The 18,130-nt window shown below is 36.7% G+C and overlaps 1 protein-coding gene across 5 annotated transcripts in view; it reads left to right on the top strand.

The window, feature by feature from the left end:
• Nucleotides 1-2,573: 2,573 nt before the first annotated feature.
• LOC105072677 (dTDP-D-glucose 4,6-dehydratase) overlaps nt 2,574-18,130 on the top strand; it is an 89,270-nt gene continuing 73,713 nt past the window's right edge. Inside the window, exons 1-9 of one of the 5 annotated variants that reach the window (XM_045520175.2) lie at nt 2,575-2,782; nt 4,732-4,798; nt 5,971-6,039; nt 7,144-7,234; nt 13,129-13,271; nt 14,371-14,469; nt 15,426-15,485; nt 16,695-16,738; nt 17,340-17,505. In XM_045520175.2, coding sequence (XP_045376131.2) covers nt 2,697-2,782; nt 4,732-4,798; nt 5,971-6,039; nt 7,144-7,234; nt 13,129-13,271; nt 14,371-14,469; nt 15,426-15,485; nt 16,695-16,738; nt 17,340-17,505 — 825 coding nt within the window. In that variant the 5' untranslated portion in view covers nt 2,575-2,696. Of the gene's footprint in view, nt 2,783-4,731; nt 4,799-5,970; nt 6,040-7,143; nt 7,235-13,128; nt 13,272-14,370; nt 14,470-15,425; nt 15,486-16,694; nt 16,739-17,339; nt 17,506-18,130 lie in introns of those variants that run through there. The other 4 variants (XM_010959694.3, XM_045520176.2, XM_045520178.2 and 1 more) reach the window with 4 other exon arrangements.

Below are 18,130 nucleotides of genomic sequence, written 5' to 3'. Positions count from 1 at the left end.
ACAGAAGTTTATTAGCGCCTTTTCTGGATGGTTAGGTTAGGGAATAGCATCTACGATCCTATCCAGGCCACCATCTTATCACCATGTTGTTGGCCTAGGGCAAATTACCCGACAACAGTCAGTTTTCTCCAAGTGGCTATACACAGTCCATCTCTACCCTAGAGACACAGAAAGCTTTGGGAAACGCAGTATGACTGCATCACTTTCCTTCAGAGGCTCTCAGTTGCCTTTAGAATATGACTTTCAAGTCTCTCAAATTTCCACCTCTCAACGTTTAATGTGCATGCTTACCGAGCCACTGTAAGTTCGCTAAACACACTTCCAGTTCTCCCGTCTGGGTCAATAGCACTTGCAGATCCCTCTGGCTGGAATGCTTCATATATTGTACCATTCAACCCCCATATCATCTCCTTTTCCTATTTTTCTTTCCAAAGAGCACGTTAAGAAGCCTTTCTCAAACCCTCAAATCTGTGTTAGGTACCCCTGGAGCCAGAATCCCTTACTGCCCTACCAAGGCACTTACTACAGTGTATTGTAAATGTCTCTATCTGAATCCCTTACTATGTTGTGAATTCCAGCTGGTCAGACTCTATGTCTGTTTTGATGAGAGTAGAATCTCAAAATCATTTCATGAATAAATATATATAAATTATTTTCACTGGACAAAAAGCTTCTATTACATGTAAGTGGGTTCTCACAACAGACCTCACCATTTAGAAAAAGAAACCTGAGGGAACACTTCCAATCATATTCCCAACATTTTCTATATCTCTGGTTGACAAGGAATAAACTGGAGGTATTAATATTATGAGATTTTTTAAACTGCATAATTTTAAATTATAAAAGTAGTTCATGCAACCTAGACAAAAAAAAAATCAGTCAAAAGTGTATGAAGCAAGAATGGAAGTTCTTATTTCCTCCTTCCCCTGCTCATACTGATACCAAAAGAAACTCCTTGTTAATAGTCTATGGTGGATCCTTTAAGATATGCACTTACATGTATGTGGTGTTTGCAAACCAAAGACAGGAATGTAATTGGTCCCGAAAAAAGATCAGAACTTGAGCCTTAAATACTGAGGCTTCTTTTCTTTCTTCTTTTCACAATCAACATTGTTTTTTCTCTCTCACTAAAAACAAACTTTTTGATTCCTCACTTCATTTGAATGAGATGGCTACCAACAAGTCCCCAGTTGGTAGGTCCTCAGAGTTCAAGAAGAGCAACTAGACTGCGTTGAAACCTTAGTCCAATTCCAAAACTCAGGAAGAGGATTCATTTGGCCTATGGTGAGTCAGATGCACATCCTGTGGTCAATCTGGGTGGATCAACTTGGGGAGATCATAAAGGGTAGGGAAGTCTGTTCATACAAAACTGTAAGTAGCTACTGCAATATATTTTGGTCCTCATTCCATGTTGGTACATTTCTTTTTAAAGGCTATATATCAGCCCGGTGTATTAAAAAAGTGAGACAACACTAGTAGACATATAGATTGTATCCAGTTTTTCATTATCATAAGCAATATGGCAATGAACACATTTATGTTTTTCTGTAATTACTTATGTTACACATCATGGAATTTGGGGACCATAAAGTGGTATGTACATTTGAACTTTTCATATATGTTACCACTTGGCCCCCAAAAATGGCTGCAACAAATGATACTTGCACATATACTGGGTAGTCCCATTCTTTTTAGGCTTTGCCAATACAGTATGTGGAAAACAAAAAAACAAAAAACCCAAGATATTTATTCATCTGTAAACAGTGTTTACTGATGGTTTATTCTGTACCAGGCCTGGTTCTAGAGCCCCAGGATTATAGCGGGAAACAAAACAAAGCCCCTACCCTCATGGAGCAGTAACAATGATTAATTCAACATAAATGTTGAAGACAGCTATGGAGAAAAATACAGAAGGGTAAAGTGGCTGGGCGGGGCTAGGGTACAGCTTGCTATTTTAATTGGAGTGGTCAAAGAGGGATTCTCCTCTAGCGTGACATTGAAGTTAAGACCTGAGGGTAAAAACTAAGCAGACGTCTAGGGAAAGGGTGTCTAGGCCCAAGAGAAGTAACATGCCTGGGAAATTCAAGGAAGAGAAAGGAGGAGAGGGAGGCTGGGGCAGAGTGAGCAAGAGGGAGAACAGTAGAAAAGATCTAAGGGTAGGATCTAGGGAACGTGTTTACCAGAATTGTAAGTAGCCCGTACTGTCTGTAACAATATCAACGACAAAGTAAACAGCCATTTTGCAATTCCAACCTCCAATCTCCATACTTTGCAAGTACTCCCCGGAGTTCTCAGCTCAACTGGTGAGTAATGTGTGAAGATCGCTGTAGTTCAAGAATGAAAATCATTCCTAACTCTGACTATCTCTGTAGCTAAGTAAAGTCTAATCCACGCTGGTGTCACTTACCCCGAAATGTTTAAGGCCCCACTTTCCTAGCCACCCCAGTTACTCCTAGCGGGCCAGGTGTAAGCACAGAAGAGCTGCGCCTGCGCAGTGTCGCTTCGAGGCTCTCACACCCGTGGGCCCGCCCAGCCTCCCAGGGGGCGGGGACAAGTCGGCCCAAGCTCCGGAAGTGGCCGCTGCCTGCCCCATTAACGTGTCGGGGAGCAAGACGCGTCGTAAAAAGTCGCGGTGGAACGTCCCTGCGATCTACTGAGCTGGCGCTTTACGGTGCTGGGCACTGCTGAGCTGGGAGATGTCGGCCGCGGGCTGGGCCGAGCCCTTGGGTCCTCCCAGCAGCTTTGCGAAGCGAGTTCTGGTGACCGGGGGTGCTGGTTTCATGTAGGTAACGGCGCCGCTGGCCCAGTAGTGGCTCCCCAGAAACCCCAACCTTTTCATGCGCCTCCGCTTGCCCTTGGCACCTTGGGATCAGCTTTGGGGGTCTGATTGACATGGGGAGGGTCTTAACGCACGACGATAATAATGCCACCTTCTCCCCCTTTCCTGGCCTGCGAAGACTTGGCTCCTTTGATACTTAGACTTCCTTTAAACGCCTCTCAACCAAAGCAGAAGTGCTGTGGTACAGTCCACCTTTCTACCTGGGCCGAGTGGTACCCGGCACTCTTCTGAGTGCGCCCACTTCGCAGTAAGCTGCTCACCCCTGCCGCAACCCCAGCTCAGCTCCCGTGCCCCCGCGATACGCAGGCCTTGTACGTGTCGGCGCCAAGAAACGGTTTTTGGATTATGATAGGAGTTTCTTTTAGTCAGCTGACTTTTAAAATTCCTCTGCCAGTGCTTTGTACTAGTTGTTTGAAGCCTCTTTCCCTGTCACACCCGCATTTAATCAGCACGTCCTCTCAGTACTTCCAAAGCGACCACTTCTCACCCTTTCAGTCCTAGCCCGTGTTACTGTTTGCTTTTGCCTAGACTGTTACTTGTAGCTTCCTGATTGGTCATACAGCTTCCATTCTTGTTCCCTTAAAGCCTGTCCCTCACTTAGAAGTCAGTGTTTCACTGTAATGGTTCCTGCCAGAATTAGAATAAAATCCAAACCCTACCATATCTAGAAGACTCTCAAGTGCCCAGGCTCTTAACCTGATCTTCTATCATTCTGCGCCTTGCTTTTCTGTGCCTGTCACACTCACCCTCTTGCAATTCCTGGAACACACGAGTCTAGTTCCTCCTATTTTGAAGCATTTGCACTGGCTTCCTCTTTGCTTAGGCTGTTTGCATCACTCAATTCAGATATTTACTCAGACATACCTCCTCCTGGCTTTACCTGACCATCTTATCTGAAATAGTTCCTGTCCCAACTAACACACTTATCACTACCTGAAATTATATTGTGTATTTGTGTTTACTTGCTTATTGCCTACATCCCCACCCTAGAAGGTAAACCGAATGCGAGCAGAGACTGTGGTTCCCTCAACACCTGGAAGAATGCTCCCCCACCAAACCTGCACCCTTTAGCACATTAGATCACCTCTTCTAATCTGACAGTGACTTGTAGGAGGGTCCCAGGCAAATTTCATTTACTGAGAAGAAGAGCATGGGCATTAAAGGGTGGTCCAGGAAGGGTACATCCTAGAAAATTCTGTGAAAGGGCCGTCAAGTACAAACTCTGAATTTGTTCATAATTTGTTCCTAGGAGCTCGCATGCTGGTGTATGATAAAATCCTAGGGATCATCTCACTGAGAGATGCCTCTGGTTCCACTTCAGGGTCCCCTGAAACCTGGGAGCCCTGTCAGTATTCAACTCAGGAAGGTTTCAGCAGTTATTTGCCTTGAAAACCTAGGTTTCTGGTTTACTACACCACCAAATTCTTGCACCAGGAGCTGGCAGTTGCAGTAGGGTTACTGTGAACATGGACAACTCCTATGCTCTTATCAGCTTACTTTTTACACATTTACACCTACAGTCTCTGAAAAGGCACGTTTTAGTTTCAGTCCATCTGTACTGACTACTACCCGCTATGTTTATGATACTGCTTTACTCCCACACTCAAAGCGTGCATAGATAGCATCATTTGATTAATTATTTTCTTACCCCCAGCACCAGTGAATTCTCTCTTCACCATAGTGTAAAGGGAGTGTAAGATTTTGTATATCAATACTGTTGAGATTATTGAAAACTGTGGGTGTGTGTATATTCAGTGTAGTTATATTATTTCTGTTGCAACAATTTAAAGGATCTTTGAATAATTTACTAATACTGGACAGCTTAGAGTAACATTCACAGTTTAGGGAAAAGGTTTAATTTTCTACTAACAAGATATCCTTTTTTTCTATAGTGCATCACATGTGATTGTCTCTTTAGTAGAAGACTATCCAAACTATATGATCATAAATCTAGACAAGGTGAGTTTTATAAAAATGAGCTCCACGTGCTGGAACTTATTTATATTTATATTAGAATTCTGTCGTGCTGATATTTTAGTTTTTTATTTAGTCATTTTAGCAACTTTGGGACCTATACAGTCATGTGTTCATGCAGTTTTTAATCTTACATAAAGTCTTGAAACTTTTTCACTTATTATGATAGCCCATAACATAAAGGTTTTAAGTGCAGTATTTTACTAAAACAAAATCTTCACTCTAAATTCAACATTTAGTGTAATCTTGTGATTGTTAACCTTTTCTGGAGTTGAGAGACTCTGATTATTTCCTTCTGTCATATGGTTTTACAACTGCCACCTCTTGGAAAATTGCATTTATTTTTAAAAATAAAATGCAGTTATATTAATTTTGAGAATTTTTCTGTATTAATTGGAATATCCCTGGAGATTCTGAAAGCTGTGATTGGTAGTCACTGCACTGTTGACTTTAAACACAACATGCAGTTAGTTATCTTAATTTCATAAAATGTTGTAGTAAAAGTATATAGAAAAAAATAATTAGCACAATATTCAATACCTTGTCATGGCCTATAATGAAAAGGAATATGAAAATGAATGTGTATATATGTATTTATATATATGTATATATGTAAGTATATTTGAATCACTATGCTGTGCACCAGAAATTAACACAACATTGTAAATCAACTATACTTCAATTTAAAAAATATGTAAGTCTTGTTAAAATTTACCTGTCATAATACTGTAGACAGTAATTTTTTTTCTTATCTGTATACCAATTTACTAACAGATAACTCAGGAAAAAGCGTAATGAGTTATACTATGTGTAACATAGGTGTAATTGTATTCAATCACTAATTCCTTTTCAGTAAGGAATAGTAAACCCTTACAGCCACCAGTAGCTGGAGGCAGATCTGGGCAGGAAAGTTTTTTAAAAGAGAGGCTTATAAAAAGCAATTTTTTTATATTTTGAAAAGGTAACAAAATCACATGTTTTTTGTTTGTTACTTTTAAGATAGCAGAAACTTCTAAAAACACTGAGGACAAACACTTTAAAAAGACATGTTCTTGTATTATGATCAGAACATCTATAGTCTTTAAAATAAATTGAAGTTTTATAGGAAAAGCTATTATCACTTTTTGTGTTGTTTCTCCCTCCTTACTTTTTTTAAGCTGGATTACTGTGCAAGCTTGAAGAATCTTGAAACCATTTCTAACAAACAAAACTACAAATTTATACAGGTACAAAAGTGTTCTTATAATTATATGATTATTATACTGTGCCTTTTTAGTCATTCAGATGTTATATCTTTCTGCTTGATAAATTTGTGTAATAAGGGCTTGGAAAGCACAATTATTAAAGACCTTTTAATTTCCAGAAGTACCACGTGCTGTGGAGAATACCACTTGTAGATTGATGTCACACATAAAGCAACATGTGATTTTTGATGCCTTGGTAGATCTATGAGTAGCTGATTGAACTTCCATGGTTTGTGATTTGGGGGACTTCACTAGGCTTCTTAATAAGGCCTTGTTGGGATTTAAATGAAAGAGACTGGTATAAAGCAGGGTGTGTTACTCAAGCCAGCCAACAGCCAAAACGTCCACCAGACAGTCCCTGATAGTTTTTTCCCATGAAGGTGGGTTGATTGGCCCTGGAAGGGTGATTCTTACTAGCTTCTCTTGGAAGAGTCCAAAATATAAACCAGGGAACCAGGTCATTAATTCACAAAGGGAAATTTTAATGTCAAATAAAGCTATTTATCTAATGATTTGTGTGTTTTTTTAAAAAGTGATTTTATAAACTCTTCTTTTAACCACAAATCTTAAAGAATCTACTGAGCAAACATTTCATAATTCTGTTCTTCTTTATGAAAGTGTTTTTCAGTCACTGAAGAATTGTTGAGAATACCTATTTAGAACTAAGTGTATATAACATCAAAAGTACTCATAAATTTGCTTAGCCATGGTGAAATACATTTTTCAAAATGTCATTCCAGTTGTTAACATTTACTTTAAATATATTTCAATCATGGCTATCTCAAACTTTGAAAAAAATAAATTAAAAATTTTCTTGGTTACATAGTCACCTTAGGTTGGCAAGAATGTTAAAAAAAAAGCTACCATAATTCTTAGTATTGCTCAATAAAATGTTGTTTAGACATTTATTTACAAAAACTTATTTTAAATTGAATATTTTATATCCTAGGATGCTGGAGAAATACATCATTACTACATTTGACCCCTTGGTTGAATTTTCAAGATAACTCTCTTTGAAACCAGGATGGTCACTGTGAATGAGAGTGTTCAGTGAAACAATTTTTTCGTGTTTGCTTTTTTATGCAGGGTGACATATGTGATTCTCACTTCGTGAAACTGCTTTTTGAAACTGAGAAAATTGACATAGTACTACATTTTGCTGCACAAACACATGTAGGTAAGCATTGTTTTATGTTACAGTTTTGATGGGCAAATTTTTTTTCCAGTAGCTAACTAGCCAAAATTAAAATCTAATGATGGAGTTGAACAAATAGGTATTTAAATATATGCCTTTGCAAGAACGTACACCATGCTTTACCAGAAAAGCCCATGGTCATTCTGTCATCGAGATACTTGGTGCTTTTCAGATCGCCTATATTAGTGTATGTTGAAATGTAACCTTGAGTGCTGTCTTAAAACTGACTTCAACCAAATCCAGAATAGTGATTACTTCTGGGGAGATGGGCCTTCAACTGTATTTTTATGTTGTTTTTTTTTAAGGTGGGTGGTAGATACACAGTTGGACATTATATTATTGTCTGTACTGTTTTGTCCTGAGATATTGTGTAATAATTTGTCTAAAATTTTATATTGTGAAATATAATATGCATTAAAAAGAATTTAGGAGTAGGGCTAAATGATTAATGATATTGCAAATAGCCATGTAGCTATCATCTAAACAAAAGATAGAGTGTTGCTGAATAGCAGTAGTATTACTACTGCCTTATTAACTGATTTTGTTATAATTTCCCTTGGTTTTTGCTATAGTTTTACTGTATATGTATTTATCTTTAAACAGTATAAGTTAGTTTTGCCTGTTTCTAAATTTTATAATAATGTATATATAAAATAACAAGTAGGTTTTTTGATCTTGCTTTTTCATCCTTGTAGATTCTTCCTTGCAGTTTGGTGTAAGTGTAATTTCATTTTCAGGGACGTACAATATCCCATTCCAAGTATACAGCACCACTCTTGGGTTTGTTTTACTCTTGATGGACTTTTGGGTTGTTTGCACTTTGGGGCAATTTTGAGCAGTACTACCATAAGCATTCTTACACATGTATCTTGGTACACATTTCTTTCAATATGTAATGGGAATCATAAGATCTGCACACACTTCAACATTGAGATAATGTCCAACTATTTTACAAAGCAGTTGTACCAATTTCCTGTCCTCCGGGAGACCCCCTGTTGCTCCAGATCTCACCAACGCTTCGTTTTGTCAGTCTTCTCCATTTTTATCAATCTGAATAGTGTGTAGAGAGTGGTATCTCACTGTGATTTTAATTTATATTTCCCTGATTACTAAGGCTGTCTACATTTTATCTGTTTATTGATAATTTCAATTTCTTCTTTTGTGGAATGCTGTTGAAATCTTTTGTCCATTTTTAAATTAGCTTGTTTATCTTTTTCTCATTGATTTGAAGAAGTTTGTTTATGTGTGTACATACATATATACACATATACATACATATATATATACTGGATACTAGTCCTTTGTTATGTGTATTACAAATGTCTTCTCCCACTCTGTGGCTTATCTTTTCATGTTTTTGTTAGCCTGTTTTGATGAACAAATATTCTTAAATAAATTCTTAATGAATTTGTATGCCTTTTATGTTGTGATTAATGCTTTTTGGGTCTTAAGAAATTCTTGTCCCAGGATCATGAAGATATTCTCCTACATTATCTTTGAAAAACTTCATACTTTTGTCTTTCACATTTAGATTTGTAATCCATCTGAAATTGATTTTTATATGAAGTATTAGAATCCAGTTTCATTTTTTTCTATCTGAATACCAGTTGGACCTCTACTGCTTATGGGAAAGTTTATCAGTTCCCACTGCCCTCTCAGGTATCAAGTATCTTTGTATGAGTACCTGTTTCTCAACTCTTTATTTGTCCATTTGTGTATGCCTGTGCTGATTACACAGTATATTGACTGATACAGTACTTTCATATCTTGTAGAGCAAATCCTTATGCTTGGTTAATGATACGGCAGTTCTCCTTCCAGCAATTTATGGGATACTCACCAATATTTCTGTTGTCAATCTTTTGTGATTTTTTTTGATGTTTTCCCTGATTATTAATAAGATTAAAAACCTTTGCATCTGTTTATTGGGTTATCCTCCCCCTTTTCTTGTTGATATATCTTCTTTAGAAAGTTTCTGTTTAAGTATCTACCATTTTCTAGTGGATTGTCAGTGTTTTCCCTGCAGATTTTTATAAGACCTTTATATATTCTGAATTCAAGCCTTTTGCCACTACCTTTTTTCAATCTGTGGTTTGCCTTTTCACTTTCTTAATGATATCTTTTGATCAATTGAAATTCTTCATTTGAGTGTAGTTCAATTTATCAACCTTTTCCTTTAGTAAGGTTACTCCTCTTTGTGTTCTGTGTTAGAACTCTTCCTACCTCCAAGGTCATGGAGATATTCTCTTATATTCTTTTCATAAAAGTTATTGTTTTGCCTTTTACATTCAGATTTTTTTCCCCGCATATCAATATCAGTTTGACCCGACACCGTTTATTGAAAAGACTCAGCCTTTCCCCGTTGCCACCTTTGTTGGAGATCAGGTTCCCATGTGTGCTTGGCTCTCTTTCTGGGCTCCTGTTCTGTTCTATTGGTCTTTGTCCATCCTTATGCTGTTACCACACAAATTACTATAACTTTATAATAATTCTTGATACCCACAAAGCAAACCCTCCTACCTTTTTGTGGTTCCAAAAAATTATCTACAACTTTGTTGATCTTTTCTATTATAGGCTTGTTTTCTACGTAATGAACTTCTGCTCTTACCTGTACTATTGTTTCTGCTTTGTTAGGCTTATTTTCTATTTTTTTTTCTACCTTTTTGTGGTATTATTTAGCTTATTAATTTTAGCTTTTCTCTAATGATGCATTTTAGGCTATAAATTTATTTCTAAATACTAAATACTGCTGTATCTGAATCCCATGTTTTCATGTGTACTAATTTAATTATCTTTTATTTTTAAGATTTGATTTCTTTTTCAATCCATGGAGTTACTTAGAAGTTTGTATCTCAACTTGCAAAAATGTATAGATTTTCTTGTTACCTTTTCATTACTGATTTATAGCTTAATTGTAGTATTGGTTAGATAACACACTACATTGATTTCAGTTCTTTGTGCTACAACTTACTTTTTGGCAATATAGGGTCACTTTCTGTAAATATTCCATGTGTATTGAGAAGAATGTGTCATCTGCAAACATTAAGTGCATTGTTCTTTGTAGATGCATTAGATTAAGTTCATAATCCTGTTCTTTAAATTTCCTGTATGTTTCTGGTGAAATGAATCTTTCAGCCTTATGAAGTGATCTTTCTTCCTTGGTGATGGTACCACCTTGAAGTCCATTTTGTTTGACATTAATATAGCTGTATCACCTTTCTTTTTGTTATTATTTCATGATGATGTCTTTTTCTATCCATTTATTTCCAGCCTTTCTCTGGCTATGGTTTAGCTGTGTGTCTTATAAACAACTTGTGTGTGGATTTTGGTTTAATTTTCACTCTGAGCATCCTTGGTAATTGACTTGAATGTTTAGATCATTGATATATTTGGATTTATTTTTACGAGCTCATTATGTGCTTTCTATTTTTCTCACCTGTCTGCTTCTTTGCTTGTTTCTTTTAAAATTATTTTTCAGAACATTCTTTCTTGCCTTCCTTTTTAGAAATTCTTACTTGCGTTTTTAAGAGCTTGACTGAAGGAATTTTATTCTATTTTTCTTCCTCTGCTGGTTCAGAAGTTATATATTCTGTTTGTATTCCTTAAGTGGTTACCCTGGAAATTACCATATGCATAATTAACTTATCAAAGTCTAAAGTCCATCAAAACCTTTGCCCTCTTCCCAAATAATACAAGGGCCTCAGACACTTTACCTTCAGTTATCTATTCCCAACTGTTTTTAGCCAGGTTTTGAAGTCTATCTTGTTTTGTTTTTTCAATTCCACTAGAAATCATTTTTTGTACTTTATATAGTCAGTATTCATTTGTATGTGGGGTTTGCAAAATGATGACATTTTAACTATGTCATACATTCTTCATTTATGAACTGGAATACCTATAAAACTAAATTTTTCTTTTAAGTTATTGGGTTACCTGAAATTTAATTGATATAGAAAGGACAGGTAAAATGCTTGATTCTTTTTGTTTACTTACAGGTTTTATTATAATGAGTTAGTTTCCTAGCATCCTCCTTTTTCCCTCTTTTTTTTTTTAGTATTGTAAATTCTTCAATTTTTACACATTTAATTTTTGTTAATTCATTGTAGTTATTATTCTTATTTTTGTTATCTCTGTCTTTTGTCTTTTCCACTGTGTTCTCCTCTTCCCCCTGCAGATAACTGTATATGCTTTTATTTATGATTTATCTTTTCTTTTTATTAAAAAAATGTAACCTACTCCCCTTCTTGGAGAAATGGTAGCCTGCTGTATATATTTTACTCCATCTTGCTTTTTTTATATAATGGTGTATCTAGGAGATCATTACACAGCAGAATGGATGCCTTCTTTATTTCTTTCTATTTTCAGAGTACTTCATTGTGTGGATGTACTGTGGTTGAGTTTCTTTTCTTTTTTGCCATTTTAAAAATAGTGCTGCAGTAGACGGCTTTGTGCCTGTGTCTTTTTGTATATTTATCAGTTGATGTTGGGGAGAGATTCCCAGAAGTAGGATTACAGGATATATGACCTCCTAGGGCTGCCATGACAAAATTCCACAGACTGTGTGGCTTAAACAACAGAATTTTGTTTCTCACAGTTCTGGATGCTGTAAGTCCAAGATCAAGGTGCTGGCAGGTTTGGTTTATGCTGAGGTCTCTTCTCAGCTTGCAGAGCACCTTCATCAGTGTCTTTACATGGTCTCCCCTCTGTACATCCCTGGTTCTTCTTTTTGTGTCCAGATATCCTCTGTTTGTAAGGACACCAGTCGCTGGGCCCCCCCTGAAAACCTCGTTTTAGGTTTATCACCCTTTTGAAGATCCCGTCTCTAAGTACAGTCACTTTGTGAGGTACTGAGGGTGAGGGCTCCTCCATGAGTGGAGGGGACAATTGAGTCCCATAACACTGGGTTAAAGGCCAAATGCGTGTATAATTTGCCTAGATATTGCCAGATTTCCCTCATTAGGAATTGTAAACTTTTTTTTTTTGCATTCTCACTCCCAGCATATAAGTGTGTTTTTACCTATAACCCAACCAACAAATTGTGTTGTCAAATTTTAAAATTTTTGCCCATCTAATAGGTAAAAAACAGTATCTGTGAGTTTTTAATTTGGATTTTCCTTGCTATAATTGAGGTTGAGTATCTCAAGCTTAAGGACTATTTGTATTTCTTTGTCTTAAGTCTTTGTTTATGTCTCCTACCCATTTACTACAGGGTCATTCCTTTTTACTTTTTATGACTTCTTTCTAGATTGAAGACATTAACCCTTTGTCTCTGAAAACTTCAGATATTTTCCCCTGTTTGTCCTTTGTCCATTTACTTTGTTTATAGATTTTTTTAAACCATGCAAGACTTTTTAATGTTGTCAGATTTATCAGCTTCTTTCCTTTTGCTTCTGGATCATAAGTCGTAGTTAGGAAAGTTTTTCCTGTTCCCAGATTATAGAGAATCAATTCATTAAAGTGAATTTGTTTTAAAATAATTCATCCAGCATTTTTTTTTTGTCATATTCGGCAATCACATGTCAATCTGAAAAGCCTAGCCCTCTGTTAGCAGAAACTGGAAGTTTCAACATTTTTTAAATTTAAGAGCATTTTGAAGTTAGCTGTATCATTCCTTTTTTTGTCATTTTCTTTTTAGAATAAAAAAAAATTTCCTGTAAATATAGCACTGGTATTTTTCTAGGTTCTAAAAATTGACATGTACTATGTAATTTGGGCTTAAAGAAGTCGTAAATAGCAGTGCATTTTTATGTTATTTTTAACACTTGCAGTTGTGGTGAATGAAGAAAAGTAAATAGAGCTCTCCTTAAACCTGAGTCTACTGTTTGGTATTTGCTTTGTCCCTTGGATGGAATCATTCTAGCTTTTTCTTCTTTTTTAGATCTTTCCTTTGTCCATGCCTTTGAGTTTACATATGTTAATGTTTACGGCACTCACGTTTTGGTGAGTGCTGCTCATGAAGCCAGAGTGGAGAAATTTATTTACGTCAGCACAGATGAGGTATACGGAGGCAGTCTTGATAAGGTAAGCTTAGAAAATGTCCATTTCATCTCCTTACCCTCTTCCATGATACAAGCCTGTCTTACTAAAACCTACTCTGGACTTTTTTATTCTCTAATATACACACTTACGGGACTCTCCAAAATGTTATTCCACTGTGTCTTCTGTTCAAATCAAATAATGTGACCCCAAATGGGGAACAACAGCCTTGTCTTGGTGCAGACTTATATGTAATTTGACTGACAGTGTTATGTGAGAGCAGCAGGTCTCACCCAGCTCCCATCATGCGCGGCGTTCCCACGGGTCATAGCACGTGCTGGGCTGCAGCACACTCCCGCCTCCCTTCTCCTCCACTCAGGACAGCAAGTTGCAGTGTCAGGGAGCGACTTCTTTTTGAATCATTTGTAAATATTGCACTTTTTATGCATAGCAATGACTCCATTCTCCAGTCTGTATTTTTCAAAGTCAGCACCTCATTTTGTCCTGTTTTATTTTTTAAATATATCTATTTACCAAAACACATGCATAGTGGAAAAAAACCCACGTAGTCTGAAAAGAGTTACAATGAGAAAAAGCAGACCCTGGCCACTTCTCCTCAATTCCTAATCCTACTTCTGAGAAACAATCCTTTGCAACTCTCTTTGCAGTTTTTTCAGGTAAGCTTCTTCCTTCTTGTACTCTTGTCATCCTACATCAGCTCTGACACAGTAACCAGAATGATTTTTGAAATATAAGTCAGATTATGATATTACTCTGACCAAAACTGGTCAGTGTTTTGACAGTGGTCTTCAAGGTTCCACATGTTCTGGCCTCTAGCTTTCCAACCTTGTATCCCATTTCTCTTCCCTCACACCAGCCTCCCTGTAGTTCCACTGGACACAGTTCTGACTCAGGGCCTTTGCACCTGCTGTTCTTTCTGCCTGCCTTATAGGGTTGTTGTGAACCTTAAAGAAGTTACTACATGTGAAGTGCTTAGAAAAATGCCAGGCACATAGTTGGGTTTCAATAAATGTTTTTTAAATGTAGCGATTAACATTTCAAATTTGTAATATATATTCCTTGATTTTTCTACTTAGAAAGTATGCATAATACTTATTTTTTTAACATACTTTTTCAAAATTAGGAATTTGATGAATCTTCCCCTAAACAACCAACCAATCCTTACGCGTCATCTAAGGCAGCTGCTGAGTGTTTTGTACAGTCTTACTGGGAACGATACAAGGTAAGAGCTGACCTCAGAACCTCTTGAATCCCTTTTCTTTGAATGTAGGTGTTAAAACTCCCAGTTAGCATCAGCAACATTTCATTTTCAGAACAGAAGACACAGACTGAGAAAAGTTATATATTAAGGAATTTTAAAAACTGATTTCCTATATTGTGCGGACAAAGCCGGACCTACTTCTTTTTATCCCGTGCATCATTTAAAGGAGCAATTTATATATGTGTATTTTTCTACTTCAGGAATAGGTAGAGCGTTACAGCTAGAGTGAAAGCCCTGTTGGAATGCCCTGGGTCCCAGGAGCCTTCTTAATGGAGACAGAGGGTGGGCAGATTCCCCACCTGCCGCTGCTGCTCTTGGCTCTGTGTCAGTGAGAGGTAGCCTGGCCCCGGTGGCTGTCAGTGTCCCTGGGGAAGCCTTTCCCACTATGAATCTTGAGCTCGAACTCTTGTATTTGGCTTCCCACTGATCTTCCAGTGTGATTAGGGACTGGGTCAGAAAGGCAAGCCAAGGAATTACTTAAGGTTCTCTGGCCTTTTGTGTTCCGGTAGCTTTGGCCCTTTCCCTCCATGGTAGCTCTTCTCATTTGTAGGGGTTGATACAACAGAGAAAGACAACTTGAAGTTTGACATCTAAGGTGGTCTCTGAAATAATCAGGTGGAAATGATCTTAATTCCCTGATGTCAAACCTACAAACCTGCCTCCATCTATATTCATCCATCCCTAGTCCCAGTAAGGAAACTAGTCCTCTTCTTCCTCTTGGAACCTCTGCCTTTATCTGAATCCTATCCTGTCCTGTCTCTGCAGGAACCTTACATTAGAAAAAAAATCCCTTCATTTCTGCCCTTAAGGTGTATAGAATTATTTAGCCAAAACCTCCCTCATTTTAAAACTGCTTGTTTTTTGATAATCATTATTATTGGACCTTTCCATTGCCTTAATGTCAAATACTCTTTAAGTTTCCAGTTGTCATCACACGAAGCAGTAATGTTTATGGACCACATCAGTATCCAGAAAAGGTACATTTAACTTCTGAATCCATAATATGTTTTAGTGATTGTAACTTCTCATTGTTTAAAATAATCTTTCTTCAGTTATTTGTTTAAGATAATCTGTGTTGTAATTAACCATAATCATAAATGCTACATAGGCCACATGCAAATCTCATCAAGTTTAGAGTTTGAAGACTCAAGTTTAAGTCTCAGCTCACCAGCTGGCATGACCTTAGGCCCTTTGAACATGGTATTTAAGTTGACGGGTAATTATAATACTTAAGAAGGGCTTCGAAGGATCCAGTGAGATGATGTATGTGAAAACGCCTTGTACTTTGTGGGATTCTAGTGTTACACCAGTGAAGACTCCTTCCTGGTTTGCAGTCAGACTGGTATGTTAGGCTGTAGAGAAATGTCAACACTAGTTGGAGAGTGATGCGGGAAGCTCAAACATAAGTTTGTCTTGGTCAGCTGGTCCAACCCCTCTGTGTTGCTGCAGGCCTGAATGTCTTCCAGAAAGTAGTTTAAGTAGCGAGTAAAGAAATGTAGATAAAAGGCTGAAAATGCCTGTGTGGCCGATTCTGTATCATTAAGCTCAGTGTTAAGTAACTGTTAGTCTCTCTGTCTAAAGTCTCTCTCTCTCTAAGACTGAGTTTTCTCACTTCCTAGCTGGTTGCACTGATCTGTTTGCCCAAGGGAAAGTGTTATATCATGATCTGCTGGTATTAATAGCTACTTGGCTTGGTTTTTGAAGTATCTTTAACAGATTTATTAGAAATTCAGTAATTTCTTATCTTACCCTGTTTAACATAAATTTTCTTTAAATCCAGTGGTACTGGAATTACTTTTTATTAATTTCACAAGCACAAATTGAGTGGGTACTATATGTAAAATAATAAGTAAGAGATGATTCTTGCCCAAATAAATCAACATAAAAATGAGTTTTGTGATGAGAGCAAACTGTTCATCAAGATTTTTTCTGAACTTTTTCACTATTTGCATCATTTTTCCTCATTTTCATCTAGCAGATAACTGATTTTTGTGAACTACGAAGCGATCTTAGAGTTCTTTCATTTATCAAAATTATAATAAGTGTTTCTTGAACTCCTGATAAGAATTAGCAGTTATCCATAAGTGTATTTCTTGACAATAATAATCTTCTAATCTTATGATGAGTTCAGATTCATATTAATGAATGAATTTCCAAAGTCTAAAATGATATTTAAATTTTTTTAGGTTATTCCAAAATTTATATCTTTACTACAACACAACAGGAAATGGTATGTCATTATTTACCTTTATACCCATGTTTTTCTGATATGTGATAGTAGTTAGTGTCAGTCTTTCTTGAAAATCATGAAGTTTTAGAGTTGGAGGCCATAGACTTGAATGTCTCAACAAATTTAAGAATTCTTCCTACAATCAGTGTAATAGTTTTTTAAATAGTTATAATCTGTAATTCATCTTTATAATTTAATTACTAATTTCAATTTAAATGATCTACCCTAAAATTTTGAGTTATAGCATTAAAATTTACCATCTGTCTTTATATAATTTTACCTTTTCAAAGGGTTTATTTAATTCATAGAGCTACAGATATTCTTCAAAATGAACTTAAGTTATCAAATTGATGAGTAAATATTTCTCAGGGGTCACTTATATGTTTGCTGCTTTCCCACTGAGTACCTGCAGAGGGGTTGGAGATCCTTTAAGAATTATGGATAAAATTTAGAAGTCATGATGATTTATATTTTCAATAAAAGATATCTAGGATCCTCCTGGGATTGGCTTCTCTGGAATTGTACCCAGTCATCGCCTTACTCTGGTTTGGGAGAATTTACTTTTTATACTTTATGATTCTCTTTCATTTCATCTTTTTAGTTGCATTCATGGATCAGGGCTTCAAACAAGAAATTTCCTTTATGCTACTGATGTAGTGGAAGCATTTCTTACTGTCCTCAAAAAGGGGAAACCAGGTGAAATTTACAACATTGGAACCAATTTTGAAATGTCAGTTCTACAGCTTGCCAAAGAACTAATACAACTGGTATGTATATATTATAAAAGGGTACTATTTTCAAAATTGTCACTGAGTCAGTGACAGTAATCACTAATTGTCAAAATCAACAATTTACAGTTTACTCATTTGAAAAATGAAATAGGAAATGTATGCTGAGATGTTCATTATTTGAAACTGTATCATTCATTTAGTAACAGCTTTTCAGGAAAAAAAATTCCAATACATTAAATGTACATACCCATTATAAGACATATTCAATTTGAGAAAATTGAGTATGAAATTGTGTGCCCTAGAATCAAGGAACAATGATGTGTAAGTAACAATTGTGAATGCATGTGTGTATTAGCATCATTTATAAATCTCAGGATTCAGTAGAAAGAGGACCAAGCGAATGGAAAAACTGATTTTCCTTTACGCCACTCGCAGAACGCTCTGTACTCCAAACGTGTGGGTTTCCATACCAAGCAATTCTCAGACACCAGCTCGTGTCCTACAATTTAACTTAATTTCGACATTTTCTACTTGGAGATAGCATCAGATCCCACAGGTTAAGGCCTCAGTCCCACAAGACTGCCCTCACTTCACCTGTCAGTCACAAGACCTGGTTGTCACCTGTGCCTCTGATCAACCACCTGTAAATCTGAGGTAATTT

This window comes from Camelus bactrianus, chromosome 14 (genome assembly GCF_048773025.1).
Source record: "Camelus bactrianus isolate YW-2024 breed Bactrian camel chromosome 14, ASM4877302v1, whole genome shotgun sequence".
NCBI classification, from domain to species: Eukaryota; Metazoa; Chordata; class Mammalia; order Artiodactyla; family Camelidae; genus Camelus; species Camelus bactrianus.
This window is presented reverse-complemented; position numbering and strand designations above follow the sequence as displayed.